This window comes from Homalodisca vitripennis, chromosome 6 (genome assembly GCF_021130785.1).
Source record: "Homalodisca vitripennis isolate AUS2020 chromosome 6, UT_GWSS_2.1, whole genome shotgun sequence".
Classification (NCBI taxonomy): domain Eukaryota; kingdom Metazoa; phylum Arthropoda; class Insecta; order Hemiptera; family Cicadellidae; genus Homalodisca; species Homalodisca vitripennis.
The window spans coordinates 31,354,077-31,371,473 of record NC_060212.1 but is presented as its reverse complement, the minus strand read 5'-3'; the positions used below and the strand labels follow the sequence as shown (position 1 = coordinate 31,371,473).

At 32.8% G+C, this 17,397-nt stretch overlaps 1 protein-coding gene across 2 annotated transcripts in view; it reads left to right on the top strand.

The window, feature by feature from the left end:
• The window catches only part of LOC124364204 (calcium channel flower), a 43,384-nt gene that overhangs the window by 15,982 nt on the left and 10,005 nt on the right, over positions 1 to 17,397 (top strand). The window contains exons 4-6 of one of the 2 annotated variants that reach the window (XM_046819514.1): positions 3,652 to 3,777; positions 8,835 to 8,942; positions 10,208 to 10,354. In XM_046819514.1, the coding sequence (XP_046675470.1) occupies positions 3,652 to 3,777; positions 8,835 to 8,942; positions 10,208 to 10,319 (346 nt within the window). In that variant the 3' untranslated portion in view covers positions 10,320 to 10,354. The remainder of the gene's footprint in view (positions 1 to 3,651; positions 3,778 to 8,834; positions 8,943 to 10,207; positions 10,355 to 17,397) is intronic. The other variant, XM_046819515.1, reaches the window with a different exon arrangement.

The following is a 17,397-nucleotide window of genomic DNA, read 5'->3' as shown; positions in this document are numbered from 1 at the left end:
GGGTTCGTTTTTTTTAAAAATGGAAGAACGAACGTTCACAATGAAGACCGGAGTGGTAGGCCATTTCTCGTCAGTGATGACTTGGTGAACAAAGTGGATGAGAAAATTCGCAAGAACCGTCGCTTCACAATCTCGGAACTTTCGGATCATTTTCCTGAAACCTTTTTTACTGTGAAACCTTAAAATGGCTACGACGAGCGATTCAAAACAAGCATCATGGTCTTCTGACATCTGGTGTTGTGTTTGTCCATGACAACCCCCTGTCTTCATACAGCTCAAAAGAACAACAGAACTTTTGGAAAAGTTTCAAATGGGACGTTTTTGACCCACCTCCCCTACAGCCCGGACCTGGCTCCCAGTGATTTCTATCTTTATCCCGTACACGAAGCGGTGGCTTGCATCTCAGAGGTTTGCGAGTGATGAAGAGCTTCAAAACGCTGTAACAGGTTGGCTACGTTCTCAGGCGGCAGATTTTTTTTAAAGACGGAATTTTAAAAAAACTGTTAAAAAGATATGATAAGTGCTTGAATTTGTATGGTGAATATGTAGAAAAGTAATAGAAAAGCTGTAGTTTTTAACATTTATAGAATAAACTTTTTGTATCTCAACTGGTTTATTTTTTATTTCAAAACGGAGGTTACTTTGTGGACGACCCTCGTAAAATCCTGTTAACATGGCCCCAATTGCATCCATGCAAGACTGTCCACTTCTGAAAACCAAATTGTTGTTTATTAAAGAGTGACCAAGACTCAAAATAGTGGTTTACCTGATTGTGTACAATGTGTTCAAGTACCCTGGACAGGATAGGTACCAGGACAGATAGGCCGATAGTTGCCTGGGTTGTATTTATCCCCCTTTTTGAATTTTGGAGAGATTTTGGAAATTTTTAGGCATTCAGGAAAAATACCTCCTTGAAGGCAAATGTTAATACAGTAAGTAAGAGGTGTTACAATATAATGTACTATTTCTTTGATCAACCAATTTGAGAAACCATAGTAATCTTGAGATTTGGAGTTTTTCATCTTTTTGATGACCATAAGAACATCATCACAAGTTACAAGTTTAAAGTTAAGATTAGGCTGATCTATTTGTGTTAAAATTAAGAAATTGCTCAAAAGTAGTCTCAGGTTTTACAATGTTATTTCTGATGGAACTGACAGATTCAATAAAAAAGTTATTAAGAAACACTGGAGTGTAAAGGGAATACAGCTATGGTTGGACTTAGATTGTAGGTTAGGCCTAATTAGGTTCCAAGCTGTCATGCATTTATTGTTAGATTTTTTCAATTAGGTTAGCATTGTGATTAACCTTAGCTTCTTTTATTGTTTTCTTGTATTTATGTACTAAATCCTTATTAGGCTAGTTTGTTTGAGGTTGTTCTGATTTATTTTAAAATTATCATACGCAAGTTTAACTTGACCCTTGAGCCTGACAAGATCTGATGTATACCATGATTGATTTGACTTATTAACATATTTGGGTTTAGTTTTATACTTACAGAGAGGGAAACATTGTTTCAAAAGCGGTCTGTATACTTTCAAAAAACAGTGTGTGAAAGGATTATTAACTGCATTTACATGTGTAATCCAGTTGTACAGAAAAAGTTGATTATGCCAATTGATTTACTGATTTTTACCTTGAAGAGGTCTAGTTTCTGTTTTGAAAATAATCTGCGTAAAACAGAAATATCATCAGTCTTATCAGGTCCAATAGACTGTTCAGACAAAAAACCGAAACACTAATCCATCATGTCTGAGAAATAACAGGGCACAGTATGGCAAAAAATGTCATTTTTGTTTATGTTTGAAAAACATTATCCAGGCAGGCTTCTCCTCTAGTAGGTTGGTAGTTGTGGTGGTAGAAATTAAACTGCCGAAGAACATTGAGAAAAATCTACTACTGATTTTTTTGTCCTTGGTGACATCAAACTGGGCGTTTCACATCTCCTCCAATGACTATTTTATAATTAATCCATTTTCTTGAGATAGAGGAGAATTTTTTCTATGCTTTCAAGAAAGACCCATTCGTTGCTTTCTGGTGTTACGGTAAATAGAAATAATTATGAGCTGAAGTGAGGTCGATTTCAATAGCGCACACTTCCAGAGTTTTTTCAAGGCTAAAACTATAGAGGTCTATAGGCTTAAAATTATATACATCCCTAGCAAAGATGAGAGTACCACCCCTGCCAAAGACTGTTCGTGTGTAGCTAGTAGTTAGATTATACCCACTTAAACAGCAGAAATCAATCTCCCCGCTCTGCAACCAATGTTCTGAAAGACAGATGAAATCATAATGCTCCTGCATTGCAAGATCTTCCAAAAGTGTAAGTTTATCACTGACTCCTTTGTATATTAAGAAAGAGTATTGCAAGCACACAATACTTTGGAAAATGCACAAGCATTTCTATTTTAGTTTGGTGTGCCAGCCATACTTAGTTCTGAGTTCGTTTTTGTCACTGGATCTAAAAAAACATTTTCATTGGGTTTACTTACATTCTGGTGATTTTTTGTTAGGCCTAGGAGGGAAATACTTTTCCGATTAAAATTCCAGTTGGCCATAATTCAGGGTTCATTACTTCATTTTCAAGTTCTGGGAGGGATTCCTATTTTAAATGAGTTGTAGGAATTATGTCGTGTTTGTAGCTTTTCACAGTTAAAATTTTTGGAGTTTAAGTTGGCCCTCAAGGTGACTTATAATATCGTTTTCATTTACAGATACTTGGAGCCTGGTGATATATACCCAAGACTGCCTAGTCACAGCTAAGAGTTGATTGCTATTATTTTTTACCAGATATAAGTTTATTAGGTTTTTTGCTTGTGGTCTTTTCTTTATGATTAAGCAATGGTTTAACTTGCCTCTACCTTTATAGGACTCAGTGCAGAAGCCTTCATTGTCTGCCTCAGAATTATTACTACATTGGTGTAGGTTAGGCTTAGGCCTGCAGGCCACGCACTGCTTAGAATTATTTTTAGTCTTACTTGCATAAGTAGGGGCATCCTGCCTGTAGATCACTACTTGCACTAATCACTGACTCTCTTGTCGTTATTGGGAGTCTCATGAACTTCAGCAATGTCTTTAGCCTTCATAGGCCTACGGCTAACATCGTTTGAGGTTATGGTCAAACAGCCTACCGGCAAAATGTTTTTCGATTTACCTAGGTCAAAAGCGTTGTCGAATTTTTCATTTAGGAGCAGATTGTCAGTTACAAGACCTTTTACAATTTCGAAAAGCTTGTCAATTTTTTCTTCCAGCACTAAACCAGAACGTTCACTGTCAGAGTTTGCCGAGGTTAGCTCCTGGCAGGGTTCACAAGTCCAGTTTACTCCTTTGACTTGTAAGGCAGTTTTTTTACGTTGTTCATGCACAAGACAAAGATAAAAACATCTACAGTGTAGTGTACAAGAACAGTGTGTATGAAGTACAATAGTTTATATGTAAAGAAGAAAATATTCAGTTTATCAATGTGATTAAAGCAACCTTGTATCCAATTTTAGTTCTTGGAATTGTGTGACTTTGAAATAAGAATCACCTTCAGAAAGTTGCAGGTCATCGGTAATCTCCCTACTTCCTAAGTTAACAAGTTAATTTTTATCCAGAGTTTATTAAAGTAAGTGTTTACAGGTGATAAGTTGATTTTTTTTTACTTTCCAGGGTGGCTGGATTTTTGACGATATCAGTTGAAGCCCCTTGTTGTTGCATGTTCATCGACTTCGTGCAGACGCTGAGCGACTGGGTGGAGAAACGCCCTTACTGGAACAGGGCTGTCTTCTACTTTGGGTGGGTTGAGTTTCTTATCATCAGAGGCTTACTAGTATTATAAGATAAAAAACTAAATTCTTTAATAACATGTCAATAATGTTGTATAGTTACGAGGGGTATTAGAAAAATAAGGTTCCCTATGCCGCCGAGACAGAATGCGATATGTTGGGAGAAATCTGGTAACACTGTCTTACTCACCAGCTGTCCCTCTCTCTATCCATACCACTCGCGCCTCGCTACGTCCAACAGTGCCGGCCTAGCTGCTTTCGAAGATGGAGCTCCCTATCATTGTTGCCGCCAGATGCGAAATTCGTGCTGTGATACGTTTTTTGAATGCAAAACAGATTTCACCTATTGAAATTCATCGTCAGTTAATTGAAGTTTATGGGGAAAACTGCATATCTGTTCAACACGTTCGGAAACGGTGTAGAGAATTCAGTGAAGGCTGCATGGAAATTCACGATGAAATCCGAAGTGGATGGCCTTCAGTTTCAGATGGAGTTGTTAAAAAAGTTGAGACATATTGGTTGAAGATCGATCGGCCATCCCCCCCTACAGCCCAGACCTAGCCCCAAGTGATTATCACTTATTCCCAAAATTAAAGGAACACTTGGGTGGCCAACGCTTCAGTACCGATGATGAAGTCAAGAAAGAGGTTACTCGATTCCTCAAAGGATTGGCGGCAGAATTCTACAACATGGGGATAGAAAAGTTGGAGCATCGTCTACAAAAGTTTTTGGACAGAAACGGTGATTATGTGGAAAAATAGCTTAACTTTTAAGTTTTAAATTGATGTATAACTCTAGGTAGAAATATAGAGCTGTCTATTAAAAAAAATCATGGGAACCTTATTTTTCTAATACCCCTCGTATATGTGGCTACGTCAAACAACTTAACATATCAAAGCAACTACCAATATAACACAAGGGTGCAAACAATATTGTAACCAAAAAACTGACTTCCAAACAATATTTGTTAGCAACATCATCTCTTGGACCAAAATTATGGAATGCACTGCCAAATAGATTAAGATCACTGCCATTTGGTATTTTTAAAAGGCAAATTGGCTTTTTTCTTTTGGAACACCCATTTTATGAAGTGGATGAGTTTTTTGGGATCAATCATGAATTAAACAATTGTTGTTGATCTTAGGAAATTCTTTTATCTGTGTTGTAATTGGTTTTTAATTAATTAATTAATTGATTTTTTTAAATTTAATGTATTGCTTCTTTTAAAGATCTGGACGAACTGTACGATTTCATTGCTCTTAACATTGAAGTGTACAATGATGTGTTTTCAATGTGGCAATGTATGACAAATTGCAATGTAATCTCTACTAGTAATAAATGAGTATCATTGAGAACTGTTTAGAATAGTTTTGTTTAGTATTTTAAGTTTGATTATATTTGATTCAGCTAAATTTAGCTTAAGCTGCTCAATATTATTGAGAACTGTTCAGAATAGTTTTGTTTAGTATTTTAAGTTTGATTATATTTTATTCAGCTAAATTTAGCTTAAGCTGCTCAATATTATTGAGAACTGTTCAGAATAGTTTTGTTTAGTATTTTAAGTTTGATTATATTTGATTCAGCTAAATTTAGCTTAAGCTGCTCAATATTATTGAGAACTGTTCAGAATAGTTTTGTTTAGTATTTTAAGTTCGATTATATTTTATTCAGCTAAATTTAGCTTAAGCTGCTCAATTTTTGTTGTGGTGAATTCATTTGGTCTCCCTGCTGCAAGAACAATACTCACATTGGAAAGTTATGTTTGTGTGTTGTTTTCTTCTTATCTTTGACCTTTAATCGTCCCAAGTAACCCAGAGCAATGCTGTCAAATGGCCTGGATCTTTTCAAATCAAAAGGACTGATATTTTTATCACTATTTATCAGTGAAATACTGTACATATTGTGTGACCACAGCATTGATGCACTTTTAAGTGAAAGTCTATATAACTACTATACAATCTAAATATGTAACACCTGAAATTTCATGGTGCTAAATGTTATAATTACCATGTATGTTTTTAATGAATGTCAATTTTACTCTGGTTGTGATTGTTTTTAACGATTTTCTCTTCAAATGTACTTATGATGGACACTATTTACCATTTATTTATGACCATATTTACGCCTAAAAATAAACCAGTGTTGTTTATGTTTGTCTCTTTGGATCAATACTGATAAGATTTGGTTTACATACCTTTGCCCGTCAGATTCAACTGTTGGTAACACTCACATTACGGTGCACCATGTTTGTGATGATGTCACGTCTGGAAGTTTGATGAACTTTGAAGCCATAATTTACTGTAATTATGAAAAAGTAATTGTTTTAAACTACTTAATAATTTTAAAGTTCATTATATTGTGGGCTAGTTACCTGCCACAAGTATGATGAGACCATAGTAATTTTTTTGGTAATTACTGGAGGGACCGAAAAAATGTAATTTCTGTCTTTCCACTCGATATCTAAAGATGAACTGACCTTCATTGCATGAAGCTTCATTTCTATATAGTCAACATCGGGTTTGATGATGGTGCAAGTCACTCCATGGGATGTGGCTGACCATTAGCTAACTTCGTTACATTGATGGGTAACATTGATGAATGGGTAACCATGATGGCAACAGACAAATTGTAGAATAAAAAAATCTTTAAAGAAACTGAGTACAGTCGGTTGACAATCTATTGTGGTAACGTATGTAATGAGGTTATTTTGATCCATTGGACGATAAAATTTCTGTTGCATTTTGTTAGGTCCTTCAATACTCCTGTTTTATCAGTTTATTTCTATATAAACAAAATAAGAGTTTGGTAATTTTGCTTGTCCCACTGTGTCATTGAAGTCTGTCATTCAGTGGACTGCCACATTTCTTTATGTCTGCCTGAGGGTTGTAAAACCCTCTTTTCTGTCTGCCTGGGGGTTGTAAAACCCTCTTTTCTGTCTACCTGGCAGTTGTAAAAACCTCTTTTCTGTCTGCCTGGGGGTTGTAAAACCCTCTTTTCTGTCTGCCTGAGGGTTGTAAAAACCTCTTTATGTCTGCCTGGGGGTTGTAAAACTCTCTTTTCTGTCTGCCTGGGGGTTGTAAAAACCTCTTTATGTCTGTTTGGGGTTTGTAATAACCTCTTTATGTCTGCCTTGGGTTTGTAAAACCCTCTTTTCTGTCTGCTTGGGGGTTGTAAAAACCTTTTTTTCTGTCTGATTGTCAATCTTTCGACAGGACATCTCAAGAATGAAATGAGCTCAAAATTCTGTTTCAACTTCAGCAAAGCCTGTTATTCGACATGTGGTCCAGCATACCTATTCTAAATATTACTAGATAGTTGGATGTGACGGGCATGACTTAATAAACCGAGTATTGTCTATAAACTGTATCAGAATGAGTTACAGTTATAGTTTTTTTTTTCTTTCTTTTTTTAATGCCATTGATCACATTTTACATATAATGAAATAGGCATAGTCATGTATTAATAATAATAGACATAATAGATTAAATATGTTTAAAATTAGACATGTAAAATTTACAGTACAATTTTACAATTACGGTTTTACAATGTATGAGTTTAATTACTACTCTGGCACTATTTAGTTATTCAGAATTAAAATTCTACATCCACATCATGATTTAGAAAATCCTCTAGATTATAAAATGGATTTTGTTGTAACCAATGCAATACCTTACTCTTAAACACCCCAGTTGAGGCAGTCCAAGCTGTTACATTAAGTTTATTAAAGAAAACAATGCTGTTCACCATGTGAGATGAACCTGTTTTGGCCAGCCTGTGCTGGGGTACATCAAGCTTATCACGATTTCTAGTATTATACAAATGCAAATCCTGTCTAAGTGTGAATGAGCGCAGATTAGTTTTTAAATGTAATAATAGATGGAAGATGTATAGGTTTATAATTGTGAGAATTTTTAAACTAATAAAAAGTGGTTTACAATGTTCTAAGAATTCAGCTCTACAGATTGTTCATAAAACCCTCTTTTGTATTATCAAAATATCTTTAATGTGAGAAGAATGACCCCAAAGTATTAATCCATAAGAAATATGAGACTGAAATAAACCAAAGTATGCTGTCCTCAAGTATTCAATAGAAACAACATCTCTTAGTTTCCAAAAAAAGATAACTTACTCGCGAGAGCCTACTGCATAAGTTATTAATGTGATGGGACCAGTTTAGTTTAGAATCAATGTGAATACCGAGTAATTTTGCGGATTGGACATCTTGAGTGTTATTGGATAAGCTAAGATTGGATAAGTTAAATAAATTCATAGATATCCTCATAAAATTCGGACCTTCTATATTCTATTTGGTCATAACCAAACTCCAATGTACTAAGATAACTACAATTTCTTATCTTTATAATTTGTTTCAATTTTATTCAATGTCAGTCAGTTACATTGTAGTTGACTTGTAGCACTTGAATATATTGCAATCAATTATGCAGTTATTTTGTGTATACTCTAATATTATTGTTAGATCAACTTAATTCAAATAATGAATTCTATCTTAGTAAATACTCTTCTATATTATTATTAACTATTTATTATGACTAATCCATTAACTTAATGTAACTGAAATGTTAATAAGTGCATTAGTTTAAAAGGTGGTTCTAAACTAGGGTGGTAATTTTTGGAAATAGTTAAATGTACATAAAATTTTAACTATTTCCTATAAATTGTCCTATAAAAATTTCTATGAAAAAAAGTTTCTATAAATAAATGCAACAGTGCTTAGTTTTCTTTATGTGTCTGGATTTTCCGTTATATAGTTTTTCTGACTAATATAATATAATGCAATAAAAATTTAGAATATAGGCTTATCACAGTAATGGGCCAGGCCCAATAAGAGGAAGGGCGGCTTATCAACAGCTCTAGTGATAAGAGTGCAGAGTTTGATGATTGCTTTGTTTCAGCGAATATTTTAAATCTGTTTATTTTGATAATAATGGTGAAACATACTATTTATAACTTTATATTTGATACTTTTAATTTATATCTATGCTAGCAATTACCCGCGTCTTCGCACGCAATTTAGTAGTTATGCTGACATATCTCCTTTATGTTCAGGATCGGTGTACCAGGAATACTCTTCTGTCCCGGATTTTCGAGCATCTTTGGCAGTGGAATGATCATCGGCACGGGAGTTATCTACGGCATGATGGCGATCGGTCGCAAGTGCGTATTACGTTTGTTGAGAAGCTTGTTTGCAGTGTGTTGTGTTTTTCAACATTACTCCATTAACCGACTTTACTGTTTAATCCAAAAGATAAAAAATTACAAACTTAGAATTTTATGTTGGAATATAACCGAATGTTTGGGTCATTTGACTCGAACACCCGTACTTGTTGCACACCTTAATAAAAACAAATTTGTTAAGAATCAAGACCTACTGTTATTGTTTTTTAGTAAAACAATTTTATTTTCTAGATTCTAGAAATAATAAAACAATTTGAAAAATATTGTTGTAAGAACAATCAAATACCATTTTAAAACTTCTCGATGCGAATCTGTCCTATTTAATTTAATTATATGTTTATTATTCCCTTATTACTTTAGTTTCCTTGAGGAGGATATATTCCTAACTTTCTGCTTCTTCTGTACTCACTGTCATTTATAAAAAAAGAAGGATATAGCTTGCTTGACGTGCGTTTATAACTTAACACTAACAGCTACCACACTTTTGATTGAATAATATTGTGTTTGTTGTGTTTGTGACATTAACGAAATGAACAGGAAACATTGAGTAAACGATCTGGTAAAAAACTGATGGCGTCAAGAATAAAACTAACTAAATAGAGACAAAAAACAGCTTTTTTATGAAACGCCCAGCTGATATTTATCGTATAGTTTAACATCTTGAAATAAAATTCTGTGAAGTGTTAAAATCATTTTTTCAATATCAAGTTATCAATACTCTCTATTTTGAGTATTGTCTCAAAAATAAACGTAATACAATTTTTTAGTTTGACACATTTGTGACCATTCATGTACACATAATAAATTTATAATTATGATGTATTTTTATTAGATTAGGTTTTCAAAAGTACATATAAAAAATGTTAAATATGTTTCGTTGATTAAATTATATCTTTATTTAATTATTGTATGTCCTACTTATTTTACTTTGCAAACAGAGCAAATTTGTACCGTACTAATGTTTTTTTAATTTTAATCCTTATCAGTTTTGGCTCTCTGAAGAGGCTTTTGGAGACATGTTTCCAGTAAACTAAATTTATTTTAACTAAAACATATTGTTTTAAGATGTTTTGAAAACAGTTTGGTTAATTAAGAAATTTTAAAATCCAACTTATTTTGAATTGGGAATGAATTCTGATACGAGAAAATTTAACATAAATCTGGGTCCTGTTGATTTCGACCCAATGGCTGCATGCGATGTGTGAGTTAACCTAACTAACCTAACACGGTTGTGGCGGCGGCAGAGGTTCTCGCCAGGATATGGCTGCGATGGCGTCGTCTCCCAGTGGGGTGGTGACCCAGGCCGACCATCACACCACACTGATGGAGGACCCGGACGTATGGCGTCCTACGTAAACACATCATCTTACGCTGCCACCAACACACCAGAGGCAATAACTGCATGTCCAGGCTCGCCCTAGCTTGTTGTGCACCCAGCGTAGAGCATGTTCTAGATCTATGTTGTAAATAGTTCAAGTAACGTTTTGGACAATGTAACCAGACCTGGTTCTATGTTTGTCAATTGGGTTATCACGATCTATTATTCTTTTTGGAAATGTTCTGACTCGGTGCTTGAAGTTTCAGAATCTCTTAGCGCTTTTATATTTTTGTATTTAAATATCCTATTGGCCACTTTCAAAAAATGGTTTAACCCTCCGACTGATGACCGACGGCACAGACATTCATCAATACTGCTTGTGAACTGATAAAGACGGCACAGCCGTCGGTCAACTTTCAGCAATCATTACGCGAAACCTGTTTAAGTTATAAAGACATAATTTGCACCAATCGAATCTTCTACTCATAAATACCAATTCATGTTATATATTTTATATTCGTAATGTTACTTGTTGTCAGCTGATATCAATTCAAATGCCGTACAGCATACAGCTGATGGACTATGCAGCTGGTAATGCGCTGCACGGCCTTGACGTTCTTTGTTGCTAGGCTATTATGTAGGCTAGTTGTTTATAATTGATTGTTATGTTGTGAAATGGGCAATTCTCGTTGTTCAAATGATATACGTGAACTATTGTATTGGATGATGAAAGTGACATATCAGCAAATAAAATGCATGATGATATTTCTTTGTCAGATTTGTTGTCAGATAGTCTGGATGGTTATAAACCAGTGGAGTGTGAGTTGGGTTGTGAAAATTAATAGTGACAGTGAATTTAATAGTTATCTGATATTCTTCTTGCCCAAAGAATCCATCAAACACCGTACGGATACGCTTACTACAAACAAAGTAGTACATACTTTATATTTTTATCAAAAAACTTTTTTGTATTGTAAATAAGTGTATATATGTTACAATGTTTTTTGTTCACTACAAACCTGTGCATATGTTTTTACATTTACAGTGTCGTACTATTTCAATTCATGTGAAAATTACATGGAGTGAAACTTCAAAAACAAAAAATTTACAATACATATTTTTCAATTTATGTACAAAAAAAACAATACTCTAGTAAGTGCTTATTTGTATTATCTTACATTTTTCTCTTGTTTCTAATAAAAAATTGATATATAAAGCTTATTACTTAGCATTTAGCACTTATTTTTTTAATATTTGAAAAATATGCTGTGCAAAAATAAAACCCTGTTTATTATTCTAGGAGTTTCTTATTATCAGTCGGAGGGTTAATGGATTTTACAGGTTAATGTTACAAGCCTTACAGGTTAATGATTTATCATCTGCATAATGAGTTTTGCTAAGCACTTCATCCAGTGATTCAATTCCATTCTTCATCATATCATCATACATCCAGTGATTCAATTTCTAATAAATTGAATTGTTTTTATGCTATTTAAAAAATATAAAACAAATGATTTCAGAAAACAAACTAAAAGCCAAAATGTACAACTGAAATCAATACAGTTTTCTTTATTTATACATTTTTTAGCAATTTTTATCAGCTTGTAGTATTTTTATATTGCACAATCTTGCTATTTGTTTTTACCACTGATTGTAGTTTTTTGTGTACATTTATTTTGTAGATATGAAAAGCTCTGGGTTTTTAAGTGTCATGTTTGGAATTTTTAATTGATTTTTATTTATGATCTCTGAACTATAATTACATGGTACAATTAATTATTATTATAAGTTGTATTAAAATTAGTGTTTGTTCAGAAATCAATCAGAATATTAATTATATCTCAAGGTTTGTTCCAAGGGGATGGAATTAAGTCGTTTAGAATGTTCAAGGTTTATTTTTGTTTAAAAATGTTTACGAATAACCTTACAAATGTAATATGATCATTTACTTACGTTTTTGAAAAGTATGTTTGAAAATACAAAAATCTGGGGAGGGGGGGTGTAATGAGACCTCTTCTTTTTTGAACTCAGAATGTGTATACATGTTTTATTTGTAAAGCGATCAACTATTGATGTGTGTGATATCACTACTTGATAAGACTACTTGGCTAACATCTAAATAAAACAAACTCACTATGTCGACATTTTTAATCACAATTATGTTTATGTGCTAAAACATTGATCACAGTGATGTAACTAATTTAAATTTATTCCATACCACCTAGTGTGGTACGCTCTTCATAAAAATTATCCCCCCAAAGCCAATTCCTAGTTACGCAACTGAGTAATCATCACCATTATGTTCCCTCCGTACAAATTTCCTTGTGCAGTTTTAGTAACTCTCTATACCTTATGTTTCAACATTTTCTCACTATTACCTCATTCCGTTTGTCCATTATACTATATTCAGTACGTTATATTGGAGGCTTCCTAGCAAAAATCGTTCTAAACATTGTGGTTCCGTGGGAAAATCCTCATCCGTACAAGTCAAGTAATGAATTTGATATAAATTTTAAAGTTTTGTAATTTCATAAGAATATCATAAGTATAAATAATTTAATAAATAATTAACATATTTTTGTATATAATATTTTTTTAATTTATTAAAAAATTAATTTAATAAATAGCATAATTAATTTAAGTATAAAATAATAATAAGTAAAAAAATAAAAAAATAAATAAACTACACATTATGAACTATACCTGATATTATCAAAGGACTTGATTATAATATCAAATACTGTTATAAAACTGAAAGAGAAAGCATAAATTATGAATTTATAAAAGTAACATTAAAAACTGTTATCAAATTCTTAGCTTAAACTCATTATTAACTATGGGTGGATAGTTTGAAAGACTAACAGAATAACACACATTCACTGTTATTTATTTGTATTTTACAAAAAAAAATGGGCTACTTCGTTTTCGAAAACTGGACTCTGTCCTATTCTTCAGGTAGCAAAATGTTAAAACGTACATAACAAAGGTAAGTCAACAAAACAGATGATGGACTCGTCTGCAGTGTTAGTTTGTACCACGTCAAGTGCCTAAAGGTTGGGACACACAATAACCGCACCGTGCCCGACACGTGAGTCGGCCGAGTATCGGTGCTGGCTCGGCTCGGTTACCGTGAGGCCACACATGTCCGTATGCAGTCCGAGCGCAACAATCACACTGTTTGTACTACAACATGTTTCTTTTAGATTCGAAGTGACAGATACTTAAAAAATATTCGGAAGATTAAGTATTGCTTGAGATAATTGTTAATTTCATTGTTGTTATTTTTTATTAATCGCTGTGGTGAATGTAATATTGCAATGCTACAGTAAAGCTTTGTACAATCAGCTAGTATGTAAAATTTTGTAAATATCTTTATCTTGGTTATATTTTTTATATCCCTATAAATTCTTGTTCATTGTGTTTCATTGCAGTGAATTTTGGTCAAATACACTATAAACAGTATATTTGGTGTTTTTTTGTATTAAACCCAAAAGCTATAGAGTTTGCCATGTTGCAAGCCTGTTTATAATAATTTGTAAAACATAGTAAATATTTGTAAAATATATACTGGAGAACATACAAAAAAACAGATTTTATCAAAATGTTTTTCTTTTATAGCTCCGGGACAAATAATTTTATTGCCAGAATTAGTCAAAAATAGTAGAAACATAAATATATTTTCTAAAAAAATGAGAGTATGGTTGATCGGTCAAAATGATATTGAGTATATGTTTAAAGATAATAAATTTAGTGTATGGTTAGTCTTGTCTGCTAAGTTATAATAATATTTAAATAGACACGTTAGAGCATTATAAAATAATTATTTATAATATAATATTTTAATGCTACATGTTGTAAAGCCTAATATTTGAAATTAATTGTAAATCATGCATAAATCCTTTTTGTTTAATACAGCACACTAGTTTATACTAAATTTAAACTTTGAAAACGTAATATTACATTATTTACTACATAAGCTACAATAAACTCATTTTTATCATTTTATTCTTGCTCGATTCCCGCTATTTTTATTTTGTAGCCTTTTTTGTATATAGTATCCCAACACAGGCACAGCCTCTTATGGGGTACCTAAATTTTCCCTTATTTTGTAAATCTATTGGCCTAATTATTAGTTTAAAAAAAGAAAAGAAAAATCTAAAAGGATGTAACCTACTTTTTTATATTTTATTACTCTAAGTAAATAAATTAGAAATAAAGTAAGTAGAAAACATTTTTTTGTATTTGTTATTTACTGCTATTGTAAATACGTTATGTTATAGTATTATTTATTACTAAGCACTGGCAATAATATTTATTTCTAATATTCAGTTTGTTATTATGGGGAAATAAATGATTTATTATTATTATTTATTTTTAACATGGGTTTTTTTCTTGCTTGAAAATCTTATTGTAAATAAAATATTTTTATTTTTACTTTATTGAAGTGAAAAGAATACAAAAATAAAAATGTCATGGAAACATACTAAAATATGACCCTTACAAAATACCGGAATAAATGTATCAAGTAACTTCAATACATCAAAGAAAAAAGATTTTCGCGCAAATAATAACATGCTTGTTATTTTTTAATTAATGAAAAATGTTTATAGATTTTTCATAATTCGAATTTAGTTGTTTAAAATCACTTAAGGTACAACATGGTTTTCAAATTTGTTGTAATAAGAAAATATGCACAAATAAGAAAATGACTAGTTTACTCTAAGGTAAGAAAATATAATACTTTTTAATAATAAATATGATTTTGTACGCGAACACAGGATGTAGAGTTAGTAGGCTATACTAAATAGTTCACTAAAATAGAACGTGTAGACTACTTAAATAGTTTTAAAAAGAAGAACGTAACAGTAAACAACATGATGCCGCTCGTAGACCGCACCGTGCCCGTCAAAATTCAAACTAAACATATCGGTGCCGGTGCGGGCACGGTGCGGCCACGACCGTCTGGTGTCGGTGCGGACATGTGTGGACTTGCAGGTTGAAAACTGCGCTGCATTCTTTCACCGTTATGACGGCCAGCAAACGGCCGACTGACGTGTCGGGCGCGGTGCGGTTATGTGTGTCCCAACCTTTAGGAGTGATTTTCGTAGTATGAACCAGGTCGTTCTTAGGTTGGACTTCAGTTTTGTTTTCATCATTTGAGACTGTGCTGTAGTTCGTGACAAGATTAAATTTCTCGTTAAGTAGCATTCATTTGAGTTACATCTTCCATTTACGTATGCGTCAGTGCTAGTTCTTCCATACTTTCAGGTCAACTTTGTATTTTACTTAATTATTTGTTGTTTTAGTACCTGAATTTTTGCTGTCAAGCATTATCTCTACACAATGATTTCTAACACTAATTTTTTACACATCTTGAGTTATTGCTTCTACCTCACTCGAGTCCTGAATCCTTTACTGTTAAAATAATAGTCAAAATTTCAATTTGAAGTATTCCTACACTTGCAAACATTGACAGTTTTCTAAAACGTTTACATATTTTTAAATGGCAGATATCTGTGTTGGCGATGAAGTGAAGCATCATCCATCATACATGTAACAATTACAAATTACAGTAATTATGTACTAGTAAGCTGTGCAATTCACTTCTGAAACACCAGAACTGAGTTCATTTGACAGAATGCGTGATTTACAGAATCAAAAGCAAGTGTTTTCGATAGATTTTCTTTTTCTGAATCCAAATTGATTACTATATTTCAATTTAAATAATTCACCAATCTGATATTTACTATTTTTTGTAATTTTTTTGGACAGTACAGAAATTAGACTAATGGGTCTTAGATTATCCCCCTCTGTTGAATTATTTTTATAAGCGAAGAACAATATTTCTTCTCAGTTTATTTGGAAAGACACAGGTACCTAAAATTAAATGAAATAAATTTGTTAACACTGGAACAATATATTCAATAATATCTGTCATAAGTAGTTCAGTACAGAAAAGGAGTCATGTCCAGTAGATCTTTTATTTTTTAACCCTTCCCACACGGAATTTATCTTTCAATTTTTACTCATAACTTGTAATTAACTTTAAACATTTTTTTTACATTTTACCAACTCTAACTTTTTTTTAGTTAGTGGTGGCTATTAGGAATAAAAAATAATACAGTATCACAAAATAATCAGACTCCTATATTTTTTAACAAATTTTCAAATTTTACAAAAAACCGTCAGGATTCGCCATTGCATAGAACAATATAGGTCTATAACGACACAACAAATAAAGTAATAACAATATAAAAAGATAATAAAATGCTAAATACAACAGGAATATGAACAGTAAATAAGGAAATATGGCAAAACAGCGTTAAACACTAAAATATGCAGTGCCGGGATATATCCGTTTACCGCGTAATGGTTCGCCGCAGACTGAGGCTAAATCACGCCATGAGGGACAAAGCCACGCCCTCCCCACCACTGCAACGCGCCAATGAGGTTCAAACTGTAACATCTGCTCTTCTGAACAAGTATTCAACACTCCCTTGAACTCTAGCGGATTCCACGGCAACTACAATTTATTAAATAACACAAAATAGACTTTGAAGGATATATCCATTTACCGCGTTTTGGTCAAAATTAGGCCTAACGGATATATCCGTTTGCCGCGTGGGAAGGGTTAAGTGTTTATGGTAAAAATAATTTAATTTTCAGTTATGGGAGTCGTATAGAAAGAACGCATGTTAGTGCCTGTATGAGGCCTGTTATTACATGCGCTTGACCGTGACAATCAGCTGATATGATAAAGTGATTATTCACAATCTCTGCTACATCCTTTGCTTCAGTACAATATTAGCATTATCCACACAAGCCTATCTGTGCTTTAATTTGTACTCCTTCCTGTTAACCTATTGATAATTTTCCACTGTTCCACAGAATCTTCATTACAAGCATTAATTCTATTTGAATACTGTAATGCATTTTTATTAAATCTATTCCATTTTTTAAGCCACTACAAAATCTGCTATAGTAATTCTTAAAAACACTTAGCATACAGCATCTTTATAAAGACTCTATGCAGCCTCTTGTGGTTTTTATTTTATTTATTAACTGAAGGAACTACATCCATGGCATGAACATTTAGTCTTGTTACATTTCTATTTC